Genomic DNA, 15,721 nt, shown 5'->3' on the forward strand with positions numbered 1-15,721 from the left:
GATGTCTTTGAAGACAAGTTACACAAACCCAAACTATAATGTTAATTTCAGTAGTTTTTCTAGGGATGTTATTTAAATGTTGAATTTTATGTGCATTTCTAATTTTATTTTAACTTTTCATTTGCGTGACAAGTCAATATAAATGATTGGGTGGATTTTTTTGAATAATGCTGTTTAAACTCAGACTTATAAAGAGAATAAATGTTTCACTTTGCTATCTTTCACCTTGCCTGAGTGTTGTTCTATTATTAAAAAAAAATAAATGTTTACAATGAATACAACTTCAGTATAACTACTACATAAGTAGTTTATAATAAAGTCAAAGCGTTTTGAATGTATTGAGATAAATTATGTTTTAAATATGTTCGTTAACTGAGTTTTGTAGCTAAATATTTTTTTCTTTAACTTTATTGAAAACATAAACTTTTACAGAAAAAAACGATCGGTTCTGGTCACGTTGCGCCTGCGTGCTGACGACAGAACTAACCTGCGTGGTTTCCATGGTGATTAACAGTTCACTGTAAACCGAAGAGGCAGTCTTGCTGGCTTGGTTCGGGAACTGAAAGAAATACTGAAACTTTTGATTCTTTGTTTGAATTTTCTTAAGTATCGCGATAAAATGTCGAGCTTAGCTGAGGCTGTGTTGGAGGAGATGAGCTGGGACAGACGCTACGCCGTCCCGGGGCTCAACGAGGAGGATAAAGCCCTTATAGAAATGGTGAGTGGCTCGGTTGCTTTGGGAAACCCCACCGGTAAACAATGATGACAAAGCACTAACATGAAAGAGTAAACTAGGAGAACGTAAACCTCACAACCTGTTGAGGAGATGGGGGCTTATACTTAAACTAAAAGTTTAAGTGTTTAAAATATTTAAATATAATTTTAAAACTATTAAAAATGATGCATATAATGTTTAAATCCTTGTAAAAGTACCGAAAACTCAGTTTTTAAACATACAACTTAGTATATTATTATTATTTTTTTTAATTAATATTCAGATTGAAAGTTATTAAACTTTGAAGTTATTTTAAACAATTCTGCAGACGATTGTCTTTTAAGATTGTACTTTTTCTCAAAAATAAGGATTTTAAAAACACTGAAAATAGCATTTATGCATGTATTGTCTCAGGTAGTGGCACTTTTTCTTTCATTTTTGATTTATTTATAGATATATTTTAAACATACTAGCCTTTTTTCTGAGGATTTCTGCCATCTTTGCATTTATAATTTACTTTTTACTGTTCAATTATGTACCAAAAAGCTCTTATTTATTTAGTAAGGCTATAGCTGCACGGTGGCACAGTGGTTAGCACTCCTGCCTCACAGCAAGAAAGCTGCTCCAGTCCCAGCTGGGGGACCTGAAGCAGAACCACTAACTGGACCTTTCTGTGAGATGTGTGGGTTTTCTCCAGGGGGACTCCGGCTTCCTCCCACTGTCTAAAAACATGCTTCACAGGAATTGGTTACTCTAAATTGCCCGAATGTGAGTGTGTATAGATGTGTGATTGAGGCCCTATGTCAAAGTGGATGAGAAAATAGGTGGATATTTACAAAGGAAAAATACGTTCATATCAAACTCTTTTTTAAATGTAAAGTTCTTTATCTGGAAACTTTGGAGGATCTTTTTTCCAAAATTGAATTAGCATATGTTATGTGTGTTTATAAATGTCTTTCTTAACAGATTCTTAAAAAGGAAAAACAGCTGGTCGAAGTACGTGCGAGAGCTGAAACTAAGAAGGAACAGAGGAAGCTGATAGAATTAAAACTCCAACATGCCAGACAAGAGATGGAAAACACTGAGGTCAGTGTGTTTTTATTTATTTACTTACTTACACCTTTCGCAGGCAGTTTGAGGCATCTTCATGCTGCAGGGGTTACAGACACAGTGAAGGTGTGACTTCTTTGTTTTCTAAAATGACCTACAGGCTCTGCTGAAGGCAAACGAAAAAGAGCTTGAGTTTGAACAGCATCTAACCGCACTTGCAGAGAGAGAATCGGGTCATCTGGCTCAGCTGACTACAAGGACTGAGAAAGAGCTGAGGTCCACCAAAGAGAAGGCAGAAATGATAGAGGTCTGTGGCATTCCTTCAAAAACAGTGATACATGTGATAAATGCTATTTCAAAACCTTTTCTCTGTGTGTGAAGGAGAAATTGTCTGAAGCCCAAGAGAAGATTGAGAGGTTTAGGCAGCAGATGCAGTGGGACCAGCAGGCCATGGAGGCTTTCCTGATGGAGTCAGCACAGAAAGAGGAGGATACGATGGCCATGGTCAAGAATTCCCAGCAAAATAGGCAGAAAGTTAAGGTATACCGAGAAATAAAGAATGTTTGAGGATGGATAACTTCAAAACTAAATGGTTTTGTATTAAACAATCGCAGATAAAACTGTATTTTTTTCAAAGATGGCTCATTCTAATCTGAGATTTATCTGTCCTGATTTAGTCGCTCACCTTGGCTATAGAGAAGAAACGGCTGGAACTTAATAAAAACCGCAAAGCCTATGAGAAGGAGCTGACAGAAACGACATCTGTGGAGGTAATGGAAGAAAATACACATGGAAACCTTCATGTGTACAAAAACACTAAATTAATTTAATAAAAAGGTGAATGTGGTCAATAACAAAGTTTCCTTCATGCCTCAAGAAATACAATATTATTGCTCACTGAAAGAAAAACTGTAAATACTGTAGTCTTTGCAACTCTAACTTTATGTGCAGTAGGGCGGCCATGATAAGTCGACTAATCGACAACTAATCTATTAAAATAGTCGACAACTAATTTAATAGTCGATTAGTCGTAACTTTACATTATATGGAGTGAGAGTGTAGTAAAGTTGAAATTTATAAGAGCATTAGGCTTGCTTTTTGGACTATTTTTGGTATTTTATTAAGGTTATCTTGGCTAATTTAGGAGTTTAGGTAATTTTTTAGCCACATGCTAACTATTTTGGCTAATTTAAAGATTTTATTTCAGTTTTTAAGGCTAACTTGGAATTTAGCTAATATTTAAGCTACATGCTAGCTATTTTGGCTAATTTAGGATTTTTTTCAGTTTTTTAGGCTAATTTAGCATTTAACTAAGATTTTAGCTGGCTATCAGCTTGAGCGTTTTCAGCTAACAGCTTCAGAATTTTCAGCTATTAGCTTCAGTGTTTTCAGCTATCAATTTCAGCATCTCCAGCTATCAGCATTAGCATCTTCAGCAGCAAAAATTCAGCTAACAGCATTTACATTAGCATTATCGCAGGTGATGCTATATATCTAGTTTTTAGTTAGTTAAAAGCTAATGACGTGTGCTTTACATCTACTTTGCGCATGACCCGATTAGTCGACTATCTGAAATAAGAATCAGTGATTAGTCGACTATTAAAATAATTGTTTGTGGCAGCACTAATGTGTAGACAGAAATTTGTGCAACAATTGCACCAAAAAATATTATTGCATCCTGCTTGCACTTCATTCATTTGTATGGAAGCTCAACTATAACATTTTTTAGTCAGGGGTGTCACCCGTTCTGAAGGCATGTGATGCTAGCTAAAACTGTAACACACATTATTTCCTAAAAATAAAACACACACTGGAGATGAATGGCTGCAGGTCAACTTTCTAAAGGAACCCTTTGTTTAGAATTGAAGAAGAAAAACAGTCCCTCCTCTATTACTCTGTTTCAATTCAACAGGTTCATTTGTCATAAATACGAAAAAAGCGCTTTAGTATGATGCAATGTTCACTAAAAAGTAAAAAACAAAGTTCTTCAGGCTCAAGGTATCTAATATTTATCTTCTAATGCTGCCACATGTTCAATATACCCAGGCCTTCTTCTTTCTGTGTGGATGAGGGGTAGATTTTTTAAGTTACTACAGTTCGTTCCACTGGTTTTTCATCAAAAAATATCTTAAAGAAATGATTTTCCTTCACTAACAAATTCAGTTATCCATCAGTACAACATCTTTCACTTTAATTCCAGAGTAACTTTAACTAAAAAAAAAAGAAAAGAAAAATAATAACAGATAATAAAAAGTCTATTTTTCTTTGCATAGAATGGAGCCCTGGACATGACAATAAAACAAATTGTTCCTTCAAATTGGTCATTTTTGGCCATGATTTAGCATTTTGTGATTACAAATTAGTATTTAATGGTCACAAATTGGTACTTAATTAGCATTATGTGACCAGAGAATAGCATTTTATTAGTATTTCATAGCAACGAATGTTTCTAGCATTTTGAGCACAGAAGTGAGCATCGTGTTGCCACAAATCATAAGTAGAAGCTGACAATGCAAAAATACTAATTTGTGTGCACAAGATGCTAATTTGTTTTCGTTATTACTAATAAAGTGCTCACTTCTGGCCACAAGATGCCAATTTTTAGCCAGAAAGTGTTGATAAAATACTAATTTATGGTCACAAAATGCTAAAAAAACCCCGCAAAATTGGAAGCCACAAAATGCTAATAAAATGTTAATTTATGGTCCAAAATGCTAACAGAATACTAAGTTGTGGCCACAAAATATTAATTTATAAACACATAATTTTAACATAAAAAAGCAAATTTATGACCACAAAATGCTAATGAAATTCTAATTTGTTTCGATTAAATATTAATAAAGGGTTAATTTATGGCCAAAAAATGCTAAAAAGAAATGCAAAATTGGTAGAAAAACTTCCATAAAATACTAATTTATGGTTCAAAATGCTAACAAAATACTAATTTATAACCATATAATGCTAAAAAATAAGCTAATTTGTGACCATCACATTCTAATAAAATGCTCATTTGTTGTCATTTATACTAATAAAGTGCTAATTTGTGGCCACAAAATACAAATCTGTGCCTCCAAATACACCACAGGTAAATTGTGACCATAATTTCTTAACTAGTAGGCTCAAAACACTAATATTCGGCCACAAATTATGTATTTAATGGAACACCATATTTTTGTTGGATTTCATGCTAAGTAGGTTACTGTATATCACCTTGGTTATGTGCTTTTTAAATGATCTGACCCGATAGGAATGATTCAAAGTTCACTTTAAAAATCGCATCATCCCATCAAACATCTCTGTGTTCTCCAAAGACGATAACACTTGTTTTCCTTTTTTTTTCCCACACTCATGCTGTCCAAACAGGTTGCTTTAAAAACAGTGAGAGACAACATGCAACAGGTTCACCAGGACAATCAGCAGCTCATCCAGAAATGGGAAAACACAGTAAAGCAGATGAAGCGGCAAGACACCGAGATGCAACAGTGCGCGCTGGTAAAACCTTCACTAGTGCTAACAGATTCTGAGTGCAGGCATGAAGTTCTCCCGCCGAGCTTTGCTTCCATTCCAGGAACTTGCGCAGGCTAACCAGGAGGTTAGGGAGAAGAATGCTGCCATTGCAGACCTGAATCAGCTGCTGCAGACGCTGCAAAACAACAACAAGGAAACAGAGAAAAAAATGACTCTGACAAACAGACGGGCTGCAAAACTGCAGCAGGACCTGAAGGGGGAGGAGAACATCTGCATGAAGCTGCAAGAACAGGTGAGTTCCTAGAATATAAACTCATTCATGTTTAAAATTTCTCATAAAATAATAAATTCTTAAGTGTGTTGCAGCTGGATAATTGCAAACACGAACTGGACAATATAAACTCGGGTGTGAGGGCGCTGTCTGGCCTTGTGAGCAAATCCAAGAAAGAGCTTCAAGAGAAGAAAGACAAGTTGGTGAAGTTCCTTCATATCTGAGTGTACAAGTGTGTTGTTTTAGCGTGATTGTGACATATGTGTTGTAGAGTGCACACTGCAGAGGCCTACAACGCAGCACTGAAAGAGAAGCTGGCCAAGGTTAGCCAGGCTGCCGAGCAGGACCAAGTTGCTGAGATGGAGCAGATCCTTCGGGAAGGGGAAAAGGCCATCAAGGTGAAGAAATCACTCCGAATTCTGAACTCCTTCTGCTGAAGGTTCAGCTGTTAGAGAGGTATTAGTGAGCACAGAAGACCAGCTGTTCCTGGATGATTTTAAAAACTGAGTTTGGTGATTTTAACATTTTGATATGGCATTTTTCTGATGACGGAGGATAAAGAAAATCAAGCTTAAAATTACATTTTTGAGTATTTCTTTATTCAAATCATAGTGAATCAGGAGCAGACAAAAAATGCAGCTAGACAAAGACCATATTTGTTACCGTATGTAGAATATACGCTGGATTTTGGATTAAGCATTTGTGGTTTTTCTATTCCACAATCTTTCTATGTACTATTTTACAGATTGAAGAACCCTTTTTAATTTGAATTTTCAGAGAATGCAACTTCCCAAAATCAAATTTGTTGCTTCTTATAGTTGTTACAAACCTAACATGAGTTAATAGTAAAGTTCTAGATTTCTTCTTAGCTTTTTAAGAAAAGGATGTAATTTTAGCTGCTTTTTTTCCCCATTGTTTTTAAACTAATCAAACATCTAAATGAAAATTTGCTTATAAAAGTGTAGAATTTCTAATTCTAAGTGTTTGTCATTTTCAGATTGGTTTGTTTTGAGGCTTTTGTTGTTTAAAATCTATTTAATTTCTAATTTTTATAACACTTTAAATAGTTTTTCACTATGCTGTGAGATATTCAACTTTTCCAAAAGTAGAGGTTTATATATGGAAGTTTTTCTGTTCCATCAATTTTTAATTTTTTTTAAACCTTTGAATTTTCTTTTTTTTTTTTTTTCTTTAACCAGTGATTTTTGATGGTCCAGAAATTTTCTGGAAAAACCCTTGCTATACCTCTCTTTAAAAAAAGAAAAACTTCCACATTTATGCGAACAAACTTGACCCTTGATTTTATGGTGTAACCTCCTACTCATGCTCTGCTACAGGAGGTGGATGCTCATCAACGTTTCCTCATGGGGGAACTGTTCGCTCAAAAGGAGCAACTGAAAGTGTTGAAGGGGAAGCAGAAGGAATCCACGGTGCTCATTTCAGGGGCTAAAGTCAACATCAGCGCACTGAAAAACCGGCTTGGAAAACTCAATACGGACACAAGAGACAAGGAATCCATCTTAATCACTCAGGCACGTGTGATAGAGTACAGAGATTAACAGTTGTAAACTGGTGCCTAAAATCTCATGTTTCATGTCGTCTGATTGTGTTATGTAGGAGAGAGAGCTAATGCAGCTGAAAATTAAACTGAGGAGGCTGCAGGGCGAAATTCCTGTGGACGAAAAGGAAATGCTGAACGCAAAGCTTGCTGAGCTCACCAAAGATCTGGAGGAGAAGAAAGAGATGGACAGAATGATGAGCAGAGAGGTCAAGGAGGGCGAGGTCAGTTTGAAACTGTACAGATGCTGAATTTATCAACCACAACATTAACATTTCCCAAACCATGCTGTGCAGCACCAAATCTGGTGTTTCAGGAAGACCCTGGAGAAATCGGAGGCTAGGCAGAGAGAAATGCTGGAGGAAGCAGAGGGGCTCAGGATACTTTGTGAGGCCAATGAAAAGGAGCTGAAGAGAGTTTCTCTGAGGAAACAGGTACTTCAACTAAATGCTATAAGAATCTCACTCAAAGTAAAATTATTCTATTTCTTTTGTGTATGAATTTGTGATTTATATCAGTAAAGAAAGTTGAACATGTTTTGTAAGTTTCTTTTAGGCTTTCAAGATTTAAAAAAAAAAATCTATTTTTTACCTTAATAGTAAAACCATCTTGTCCTTGTAACTATTGTGCTATCCTAGGCATGTTTACATCAAAGGTGGGGTCATCTGGACAACTTTTTTTTTTTTTTTTTAAGGTTCTACATCTTCTCTGGTGTCCGTGGTAGACATACAAAACATTTCTGCAATTTAAGTTTCATTCTAGAACAAAATGTCAATACAGATGACTTTATTTTTGATGCCTTTTTTATAACATTTGAAATGATGATGAACATTACAGACCTCTATTGTCTTTTTAGAGTGTCTGTACCATGCAAAATCAACTTTTTGAGCTTTCAAGTGTATTATACTGTTCATTCCTCACTATAAAAAACCCCCAAACTGTTATTTTGATCTCTCTCTCTCTGAGTATTCCTTTAAAAACCTGCGCTCTCAATGTCATCCCCTCATATAAGCCTACCCAAGAAAACAAGCGGGTTCTCATGAGCTGATGTCACAAAGTGAGAACTAGCCCTTTCAGGAAGAGATTGTGCTGCCAGAACTGCTGCCCAGGCTAACAAACACACCCAATTTCTCCACTCAGCTAGTGGTACTCAGCAGCTAGCTTAGTACCGCTAGCTGAGCAGTGAATCTAGCAGCTGAGCACAGCTAGTTGCTAGCTTTGCCACTCAGCTAGCTCAGCCGCTAGCCCCAGCCATTACTACAACCAGTGTCGTGATGCCCAGGGCTACTAAAGGCAGATACACAGTCTGCACATTGATTTTTGCAAAAGTTTGGATTTTAGTTTTCCTGGGCGAAACACAGACATGCTGGCCAGCTTTAGGTTGATGTCATGAAACACAGAAAGGCGAAGTCTCAGAGATTTAGTCATTTTACTTCTAGGTAGGAAAAAAACTCACAAAAATAATTAATATTTCATAAATAATTTGTTCTTTAGTGTGCTAAAAGTAATATATGATCATTTATATGGATATAGTTTACTCTGAAAAGCTTAAGAAAGTCTTGGTATAGGCTCTTTAAGGAGTAGGACTACAATCTTTTTGACCTTATCGTAACATCACACAGTCAAACTTACAGTATTGTCTTGGGACCTTTATGTAAAAAAAATAAATAAATTAAAAAGATAATTATTATAATTATGTGTAATTCAGAAAAAGGTCAGGTGTTAACAGCAGATGGCAACAACTAAAGTAAACCCTGAAGTAGAATGTTATAATAAATGGAGCTACTTTCACTTTTTTGTTGTGCATTTCCAATCAGAACACAATCCTGGAGCACAAAATGCTGCAGCTGGAGGTGAACCGTAAAAGGGAGCTGCTGGATAAAAAGGAGGACAGTGTGCAGTCCTTAGAGAAGAGGAAACTAGAGCTGCAGACAGCCATGAAAGAGAGAGACGAGGAGATTAAGTTGTTCTTAAATCTGATCAAGAAGCAGCTCAAGAACAGCGAGAAGGAGAAGAACAAGCTGAAGTAAGAGAGTCCTGAATGCAACTATGCTCTCAGTTCTCTTCTGTGTGATCACTGGAACTGGCATTTCCTGAGGAAACCCTGTTTCTACTGCAGTGTTGAACTCAATGAGAAGCTAATGAAGATCGAGCAGCTGAAGATCCGCTTCGAGATCCTGGCCCTTTCCATTGGGGCGCCTGAAGGCCAGGCTGAAAAAGTGCAGGCTCACTGCATCACAAAGGTGAGGAGCATCAACCACTACATCTGTAGTGTGGCAGACTCACCGCTGGTTGCTTGTGTCACCAGGCCGCACTCGAGAAGGAAGAGCTCAAGCAGAAGAAAAACGATCTGGACGCTGAAGTTCACAAGATGGAGCTGGAAACTAAAGCTCTGGACAACACCATCATGGTGTTCAACCACCTCAACTCCCATTTACGGAAATCCCTCCTTACAGTTGACAAGTCAAGTACGTACTGATGGAAGTCCAAAACTTCACTTGTGGTTTTGTGATTGTAAATCAAAAGCTAATGCTGACTGTTTCCAGGCCCAGAGTATCTAGAAAAACTCCAGCTGGAGGAGCAGCTGAATGCCACTCAGATGACCATCCAATTTAAGAAACAGCAAATGCAAGAACTCCAACAAGACTTAGAGGTTATTATTATATAAAATGTTCAGCTTTACTGTTGTACAAATATATAAATATACTTTTTGGGGTATTTGAGGTTTGTGCTGGGCATATATATGACAAAAAAGGGCAATTATGACAGTAAGTTACAGTCTAAGAACATTAAAAATCTCTCAGTTTTCAAGAAAACCTGTTAAGACTGGATGTCAATCAGAAATATTTTTGTGTAATATTTTCCTAACTTGATCGTTTAGTTTAGGTGATATTTATGACATTCTGTGTGTTTACAAGTATCTGTTTATTGTTCATTTGCAGGACATGGAGTCTTCCCTCAAAAGTTTGCCTCAAAACAAGCAAGTGGAAAAAGGCAAGATAGACCATAAACAGTCCATCATCACTAAGCTGAAGAAAGAAATGGCTGCTATGCAAGAGAAAATAGACAGAACCACTAAAGAGGTTTGATTCCCTTCTATATTCCATCACCCCAAGTATGGAGAATGTGAGCACGTATATTTGTTTATTAAAGATACTCCATGTACTGTGTTCCAGTGTTCAAAGCTGACCAAAAAGATCCGCTCGGCAAAGATGACCAAAGCGGAGACTTTTGAAGAGAAAGACATCAGGCTGGTGGAGCTGAAGGAAGTGAACAAAAAAGTCAACAGGATGTTGAATGAAGCCATGGAGGACCAACCTGACCTCAGAGGAGTGCTGGAGAAACACTTCCAGCAGGTGACGACACATACGAAGTTTCTTTTAAGAGGTCATAATTAAAAAACACAAAGAATTTATGACAAATTGCTCCATCTCTCCAAACTTCTTGATGTTTTGGTCAGGCTGGTCGGCCTCTTCCACCTCCTCCCTCTGGGTCCACCAGTCACCGGAGCTCAGCTTCTCACAGGTTAGACACCAAATAAAGATCCTGACAAGGATGAGTCGTGATGAATGATGGATATGAAAAGATAAAAGAACTCTGATCTAGTTTTGAGAACGAACTTGAAGAATATGTAGAAGAACAATGGAGGAGCAGATGAGATGTGCCATCTTATTGGGTCCACATGACCCGACCCTGATATTGATGTGTGATCCCTCTCCTGACAAAGGTGGACAAGTTTTTATGTCTGCCACAGACAAAATATGGATTCAAATTGTAAAATATTCTAAACGCAGAATTGTAGTTTAGCCAAAAAACAATCACCACTAAACAAAAATATAAATGCAAAACTTTTGTTTTGCTCCTGTTTGTCTTGAGATTAACACAAAGAACTACACTCACAAAATAACAATTTCTGTCAGATTTGTTCACAATATTTGTCTAATATGTGTCTAAATCTGTGATAAAGAGCATTTCTCCTTTGCTGTGACAATCCATCCCAACAACATTGAGAGAAACAGTTATTGTGTGTATGTTGAAAATGTTTCAGATCTTCAAGTTCATCTCATGACAAATGGGAGAGTAAATTAAAAGTGTTGCCATTACAGTTTTGTTCATTGTACTTAGACAACGAAACAATAACCACACATATTGCATATGATAATGAGGAGGGGCCTGGCTATTCATTTAAAATCAATTACCGGTAACTAGTTGTTATAATATGTTGCATCTATGAAGTAATTAAGTTCGGACGGAAACAGGTTTTTATAAAATAATCAAATATGTCGGATTAGAGGTTCAATTGATCTAATCAAAGCATTCTTTGCTTAGGAAATTGTGATATTGATTCATTAAATGATAGATTAACTTTGCTTGCCAAACAAAGCTTGCTTTTTATCAAATTGTAAATTAGATCAGTTTAGTTTGTTGGCAGCAGAAATGTGATCTAAATTATTAACATTTTTTATTTAAACAAAAAATACAATTTTTATGCATCCAAACTATTGCATAATTTTTTATTTAACTATATAACTAGGTATACGGTATTTCAGGCATGTCCCACGCTTCTACAATACTCCTTGAAATTACTGCTGTACAGTAAATATTTAGGAGAGTATAACGTATGTGAACAGCAAATTTAACCTAAATAATGAATGGTATTGTGTTCAATGTGAATGTATCTAGTGGGTTAGTTATAAATAATGTATATTACAAAGAAATATTCAATTATTACTGTTATGGAGCAGAAACAAATGCATCCAAACATTTAATTGAATTGAATTGAATTAAATTGAATTGAATTGAATTGAATTGAATTGAATTGAATTGAATTGAATTGAATTGAATTGAATTGAATTGAATTGAATTGAATTTAATTTAATTTAATTTAATTTAATTTAATTTAATTTAATTTAATTTAATTATACACGCCATTTTTCCTCTTTATGTTAAAAAATGTTCTACTACTACTACAAACAATCCTTTACCTGTTTGGTGAAGTTGATAATATAAAAATAACCTGAATGTCGTTCTCCCTCGACCGCAGGTCGTCTGTGTCCTCGAGCACTCTAAGCCGAGGGGCTTTGAGGAGTGCCTCCCTCAGTGTGAAGGCTTTGGATCTGCAACTGGATTTGCCTGCAGCTTTCTCTCCAACCTCCTCCATGGAATGCTCCAGCCCTGCAAGCAGCAAGAAGTCGGGCAGATCCAGTCTGTCATCAAACTGAACAAAGCAAACATGAATCAATTTTTTTATTAGGTTTATGACTTTAGAGCTAAAAGATTAATACATTTTAAGTGTTTGTTGTGAGGAGCGTCCATATTGAGGCTCATTTGTTAAAGTTCTGTTGCTGTTATTGAGTCAAAAATTGTGAAAAAAGTCAATCAAACTGGTACGTGATGTCTTATGTAAATTACGTTAATGTTTTTTTGTTTAATGTTAAGACAACAAGATTTCGTGTGAGTCTGACACCTCTTCAGCTGCTCTGCATAATCTCAGTTCAGCTGAGAACATTATTTATAATGCTGCAGGAGTTTGTGCTCATCCAGCTGCAGCTTCAAACCATGATGCTGTAGGTTAGACGACCAGTCAGGTAAATAATGAGGGTTGTTTTCCAAAAGCACCAACGCTAACTTCAACAGTTTTTGGGTGTAATGGATGTGTTACTGAGACGTTCAGTTCCACAGCTGTATAGGAGCCGTCTTCTGCTCCACCTCACACCTGCAGCAGCCTCTGCAGGTGTGAGGTGGATCATGCATATTTCATCTCCTTTTCTCACAGCACTTCACCCAGGTTTCCTTATACTTTGTGTTAGTATTTTAATGTAACCCTACAGTTTTCATCGTTTTCTATTTCATAGCACAAATAAAACCACAATCCACAGGTCCACAGTACAAGAATATACTCTATATATAATTTACCTTTTCCTTTAATTAAGATATATAGGAATCTGCAGATATGGTAGATTGTGTTTATTGACTGTGATTTCTGGAGGTGTTTCTCATTTCTTCAAGAGGAATGAGAGGTGCAGTCTCCCTGGAGAACCAGATGGCAAGAGACAACCAATAAAAGCAGCTTGTCTTGTCCCTCACGCACAAAGATGTCTCCAGTTTCTCTGAGTCATGTTTTATCCTGTTGATCATGATCATTTGTGAAGTCTTTGCAAATCATTTTCCTGCAAAAGAGTCAAAAAGGCAACACAAGGGTTGGTGATAGATGGAACATAATCTCGAGAAATAGTTTGAATATAAAATGACTGCTTTTTAGGAGAGGTTAGAAGGTCTTTCTCTGCCATCATCTCCACCTCTGTGCTTCTGATGCATCAGTGCTTTTCCATTCAGCCACTGATTGACTACACAAGCCAAGTTCTTATTCTGAGGCCAAGACCAGACTAAACTAGTTCAGGTGGAGCTAGAAACTGTTGCTTGGATGGCTGACTCATAGCTTGAGTCTTCCTGTATGATTTTGTGGTTCTTGCAGTTTTTTCTCTTCAAGTTTAAAAACACAACTGTAGAGTTAAAATTTCTCTTGATGAGGAAGTTTTTCTGTGCCTTTTGTATCTGATCGTGATCTGGGGTGTTTGTTACTAACATGGAGGCCAGCAGATGTCACCCTAGCACATCAGTGTGGAAAGACTCACTGTGCTGTGTAGGAAATGCGTTTCTTTCTATCGTACCTTGCACACTAAAATGATTGAAACTACACAAAAACCTCTTCCTCTCTGCTTGAAGAAGTTTCCACAGCCTGATTGGGAGCAGCAGATTCAGGAGATCAAACGCTCCTCCTAGAGCAGAGCTCTGAAACCTTTTCACCAAAAGAGTCATTTGGTCCAGTTTCTGACAGACCAGAACCCGGCGAGAGCCACCATATCCTATTTAAACCTTTAGAAAATACACTTTATGATTTATGTGGCCATTTAGCTATTCCTTTAGAAAATGTAGCCTTCAATTATTTACAATAACTGAATTTTAAAAAGTGTGATATCTTTCTAAAAATAACAATTTAACCGTCTTTATTTTTGACAGCAGCAAATATAAGTTCCTTTCAAAATAAAATACACTCTGTGCCAAAAAAGATCCTCCTACTGCAGCAGATTTTGAGTTAAATTCAAGAAAACCCAGTCAAACGTGACATTTTCTTTCATAATGACAACAATTAGATGCTAGGGTGCAGCTTATATTAGAATGTGCTAAACTCAACTGTTTAAATTAATATTTATTCAAATTGTTAGCAGTTTTCTTAAAGCCAAAGAGCCACAATGGAGGGGTAAACGAGCTGCATGTGGCTCTGGAGCCTTAGGTTGTAGACCCCTGTCCCAGAGGATGAAGGACAGACAAAAAGCCCAAACAGTTTCTTTTTGTTTCTTTTGAATGCGCTGGTTATTTGAACAAACCATACCTAAGGTCTTAGTCACAACTGCCCATTCAGGTGGATACGGGCTGTTGGCAGATAAAAAAGTACTTTATAAAAAAAGCAACCTCAACAGAGAACCACCAGTGTCCTGCATGTGCCTGTCCGAAGCTCGGTTAATACAGAAGGTAGTGTCAGGAACAAAAAATGTATCAGACATCAAAGAGATCAAACAAGAAGATGAAGGTTCCGATTCTGTTCATAATCTTTATGTACAGAATTTCAGGGCCAGAAGGGGATCTGGATTGGGGACCACAGGATTTCCTCTCTGCTCTTTGCAGATAATGTGGTTCTGTTGGCTTCATCAAACCAGGAGCTCCAGCATGTTTTGGAGGGGTTTGCAACTGAGTGTGAAGTGGCTGGGATGAGGGTCAGCACCGCTGAGGCCATGGGTCTTAACCGAAGAAAGATAGTTTGCCCTCTCTCGGTGGGTGGAGTGCTCCTGCCTCAGGTGGAGGAGTTTAAATATCTTGGAGTCTTGTTCACGAGTGAGGGAAGATCCGAGCGTGAGATCGACAGCAGCTATGCGGTCGCTGCACCGGTCAAAATTTACCGGTCGATCTTCGTATAAGTACTCACCTATGGTCATGACCTCTGGGTCATAACCGAAAGAACGAGAGCCCGACTACAAGTGGCTCAAATGAGCTTCTTCCGGAGGGTGGCTGGATGGTCCCTTAGAGAAGCTCAGTCACCTGGTGAATACTCAGACTAGAGCTGCTTCTCCTTTTTTATCTAGAGGAGCCAGTTGAGATGTAATCTGATCAGATGAAATCTGGTCTTGATATCTCCTGGACGCCTCCCTGTGGAGATGTTCCGGGCACATCCTGCTGGGCGGAGGCCATAGGAAAGACCCAGGACACATTGGAGAGACTGGGAACGTCTCAGGGTCCCCCCAGAGGAGCTGGAGGAAGAGAGAAGTCTGAGCATCTTTGCTTTGACACCTACCCCCACAGTCCCAGATGAGTGGAAGAAGATGGATGGATGGACAGGAGAAGATAGATATATGGATAGATGAACTGACATGATGATGGCATGGTTTTCTATGCATTTTGGGGGCTTGGAGGGAAAAGACCCCTCAAACTCTCAGCACACCCAGACTTTCTCCCTCTGACAATCTACAAGCACCCCATAGTGGGGCTGCTTAAATCCGAGCCTGGGTCTGATTGACCTCTAGTTGGTGGCCTGTTTGATGTTAAACCTGGAACCCCCGGTGACCCCAGGTTTCATTGCTGATGATGCATCCCAGAGCACCTA

At 37.7% G+C, this 15,721-nt stretch overlaps 1 protein-coding gene across 1 annotated transcript; it reads left to right on the forward strand.

Moving 5' to 3' along the window:
• Positions 1–483: 483 nt before the first annotated feature.
• Positions 484–13,156, forward strand: ccdc39 (coiled-coil domain containing 39). The gene is made up of 20 exons (XM_024273791.2): positions 484–718; positions 1,682–1,801; positions 1,926–2,072; positions 2,147–2,305; positions 2,443–2,535; positions 5,129–5,257; positions 5,334–5,525; positions 5,600–5,703; positions 5,776–5,902; positions 6,842–7,036; positions 7,122–7,286; positions 7,359–7,496; positions 8,880–9,088; positions 9,182–9,305; positions 9,371–9,530; positions 9,609–9,715; positions 10,005–10,145; positions 10,239–10,418; positions 10,523–10,587; positions 12,107–13,156. The coding sequence occupies exons 1-20, from the start codon at positions 620–622 to the stop codon at positions 12,282–12,284; spliced, it is 2,832 nt and encodes a 943-aa protein (XP_024129559.1). The 5' UTR covers positions 484–619; the 3' UTR covers positions 12,285–13,156.
• Positions 13,157–15,721: the final 2,565 nt, after the last annotated feature.

The sequence above is a fragment of the Oryzias melastigma genome, linkage group LG17, assembly GCF_002922805.2.
Source record: "Oryzias melastigma strain HK-1 linkage group LG17, ASM292280v2, whole genome shotgun sequence".
Taxonomy (NCBI): domain Eukaryota; kingdom Metazoa; phylum Chordata; class Actinopteri; order Beloniformes; family Adrianichthyidae; genus Oryzias; species Oryzias melastigma.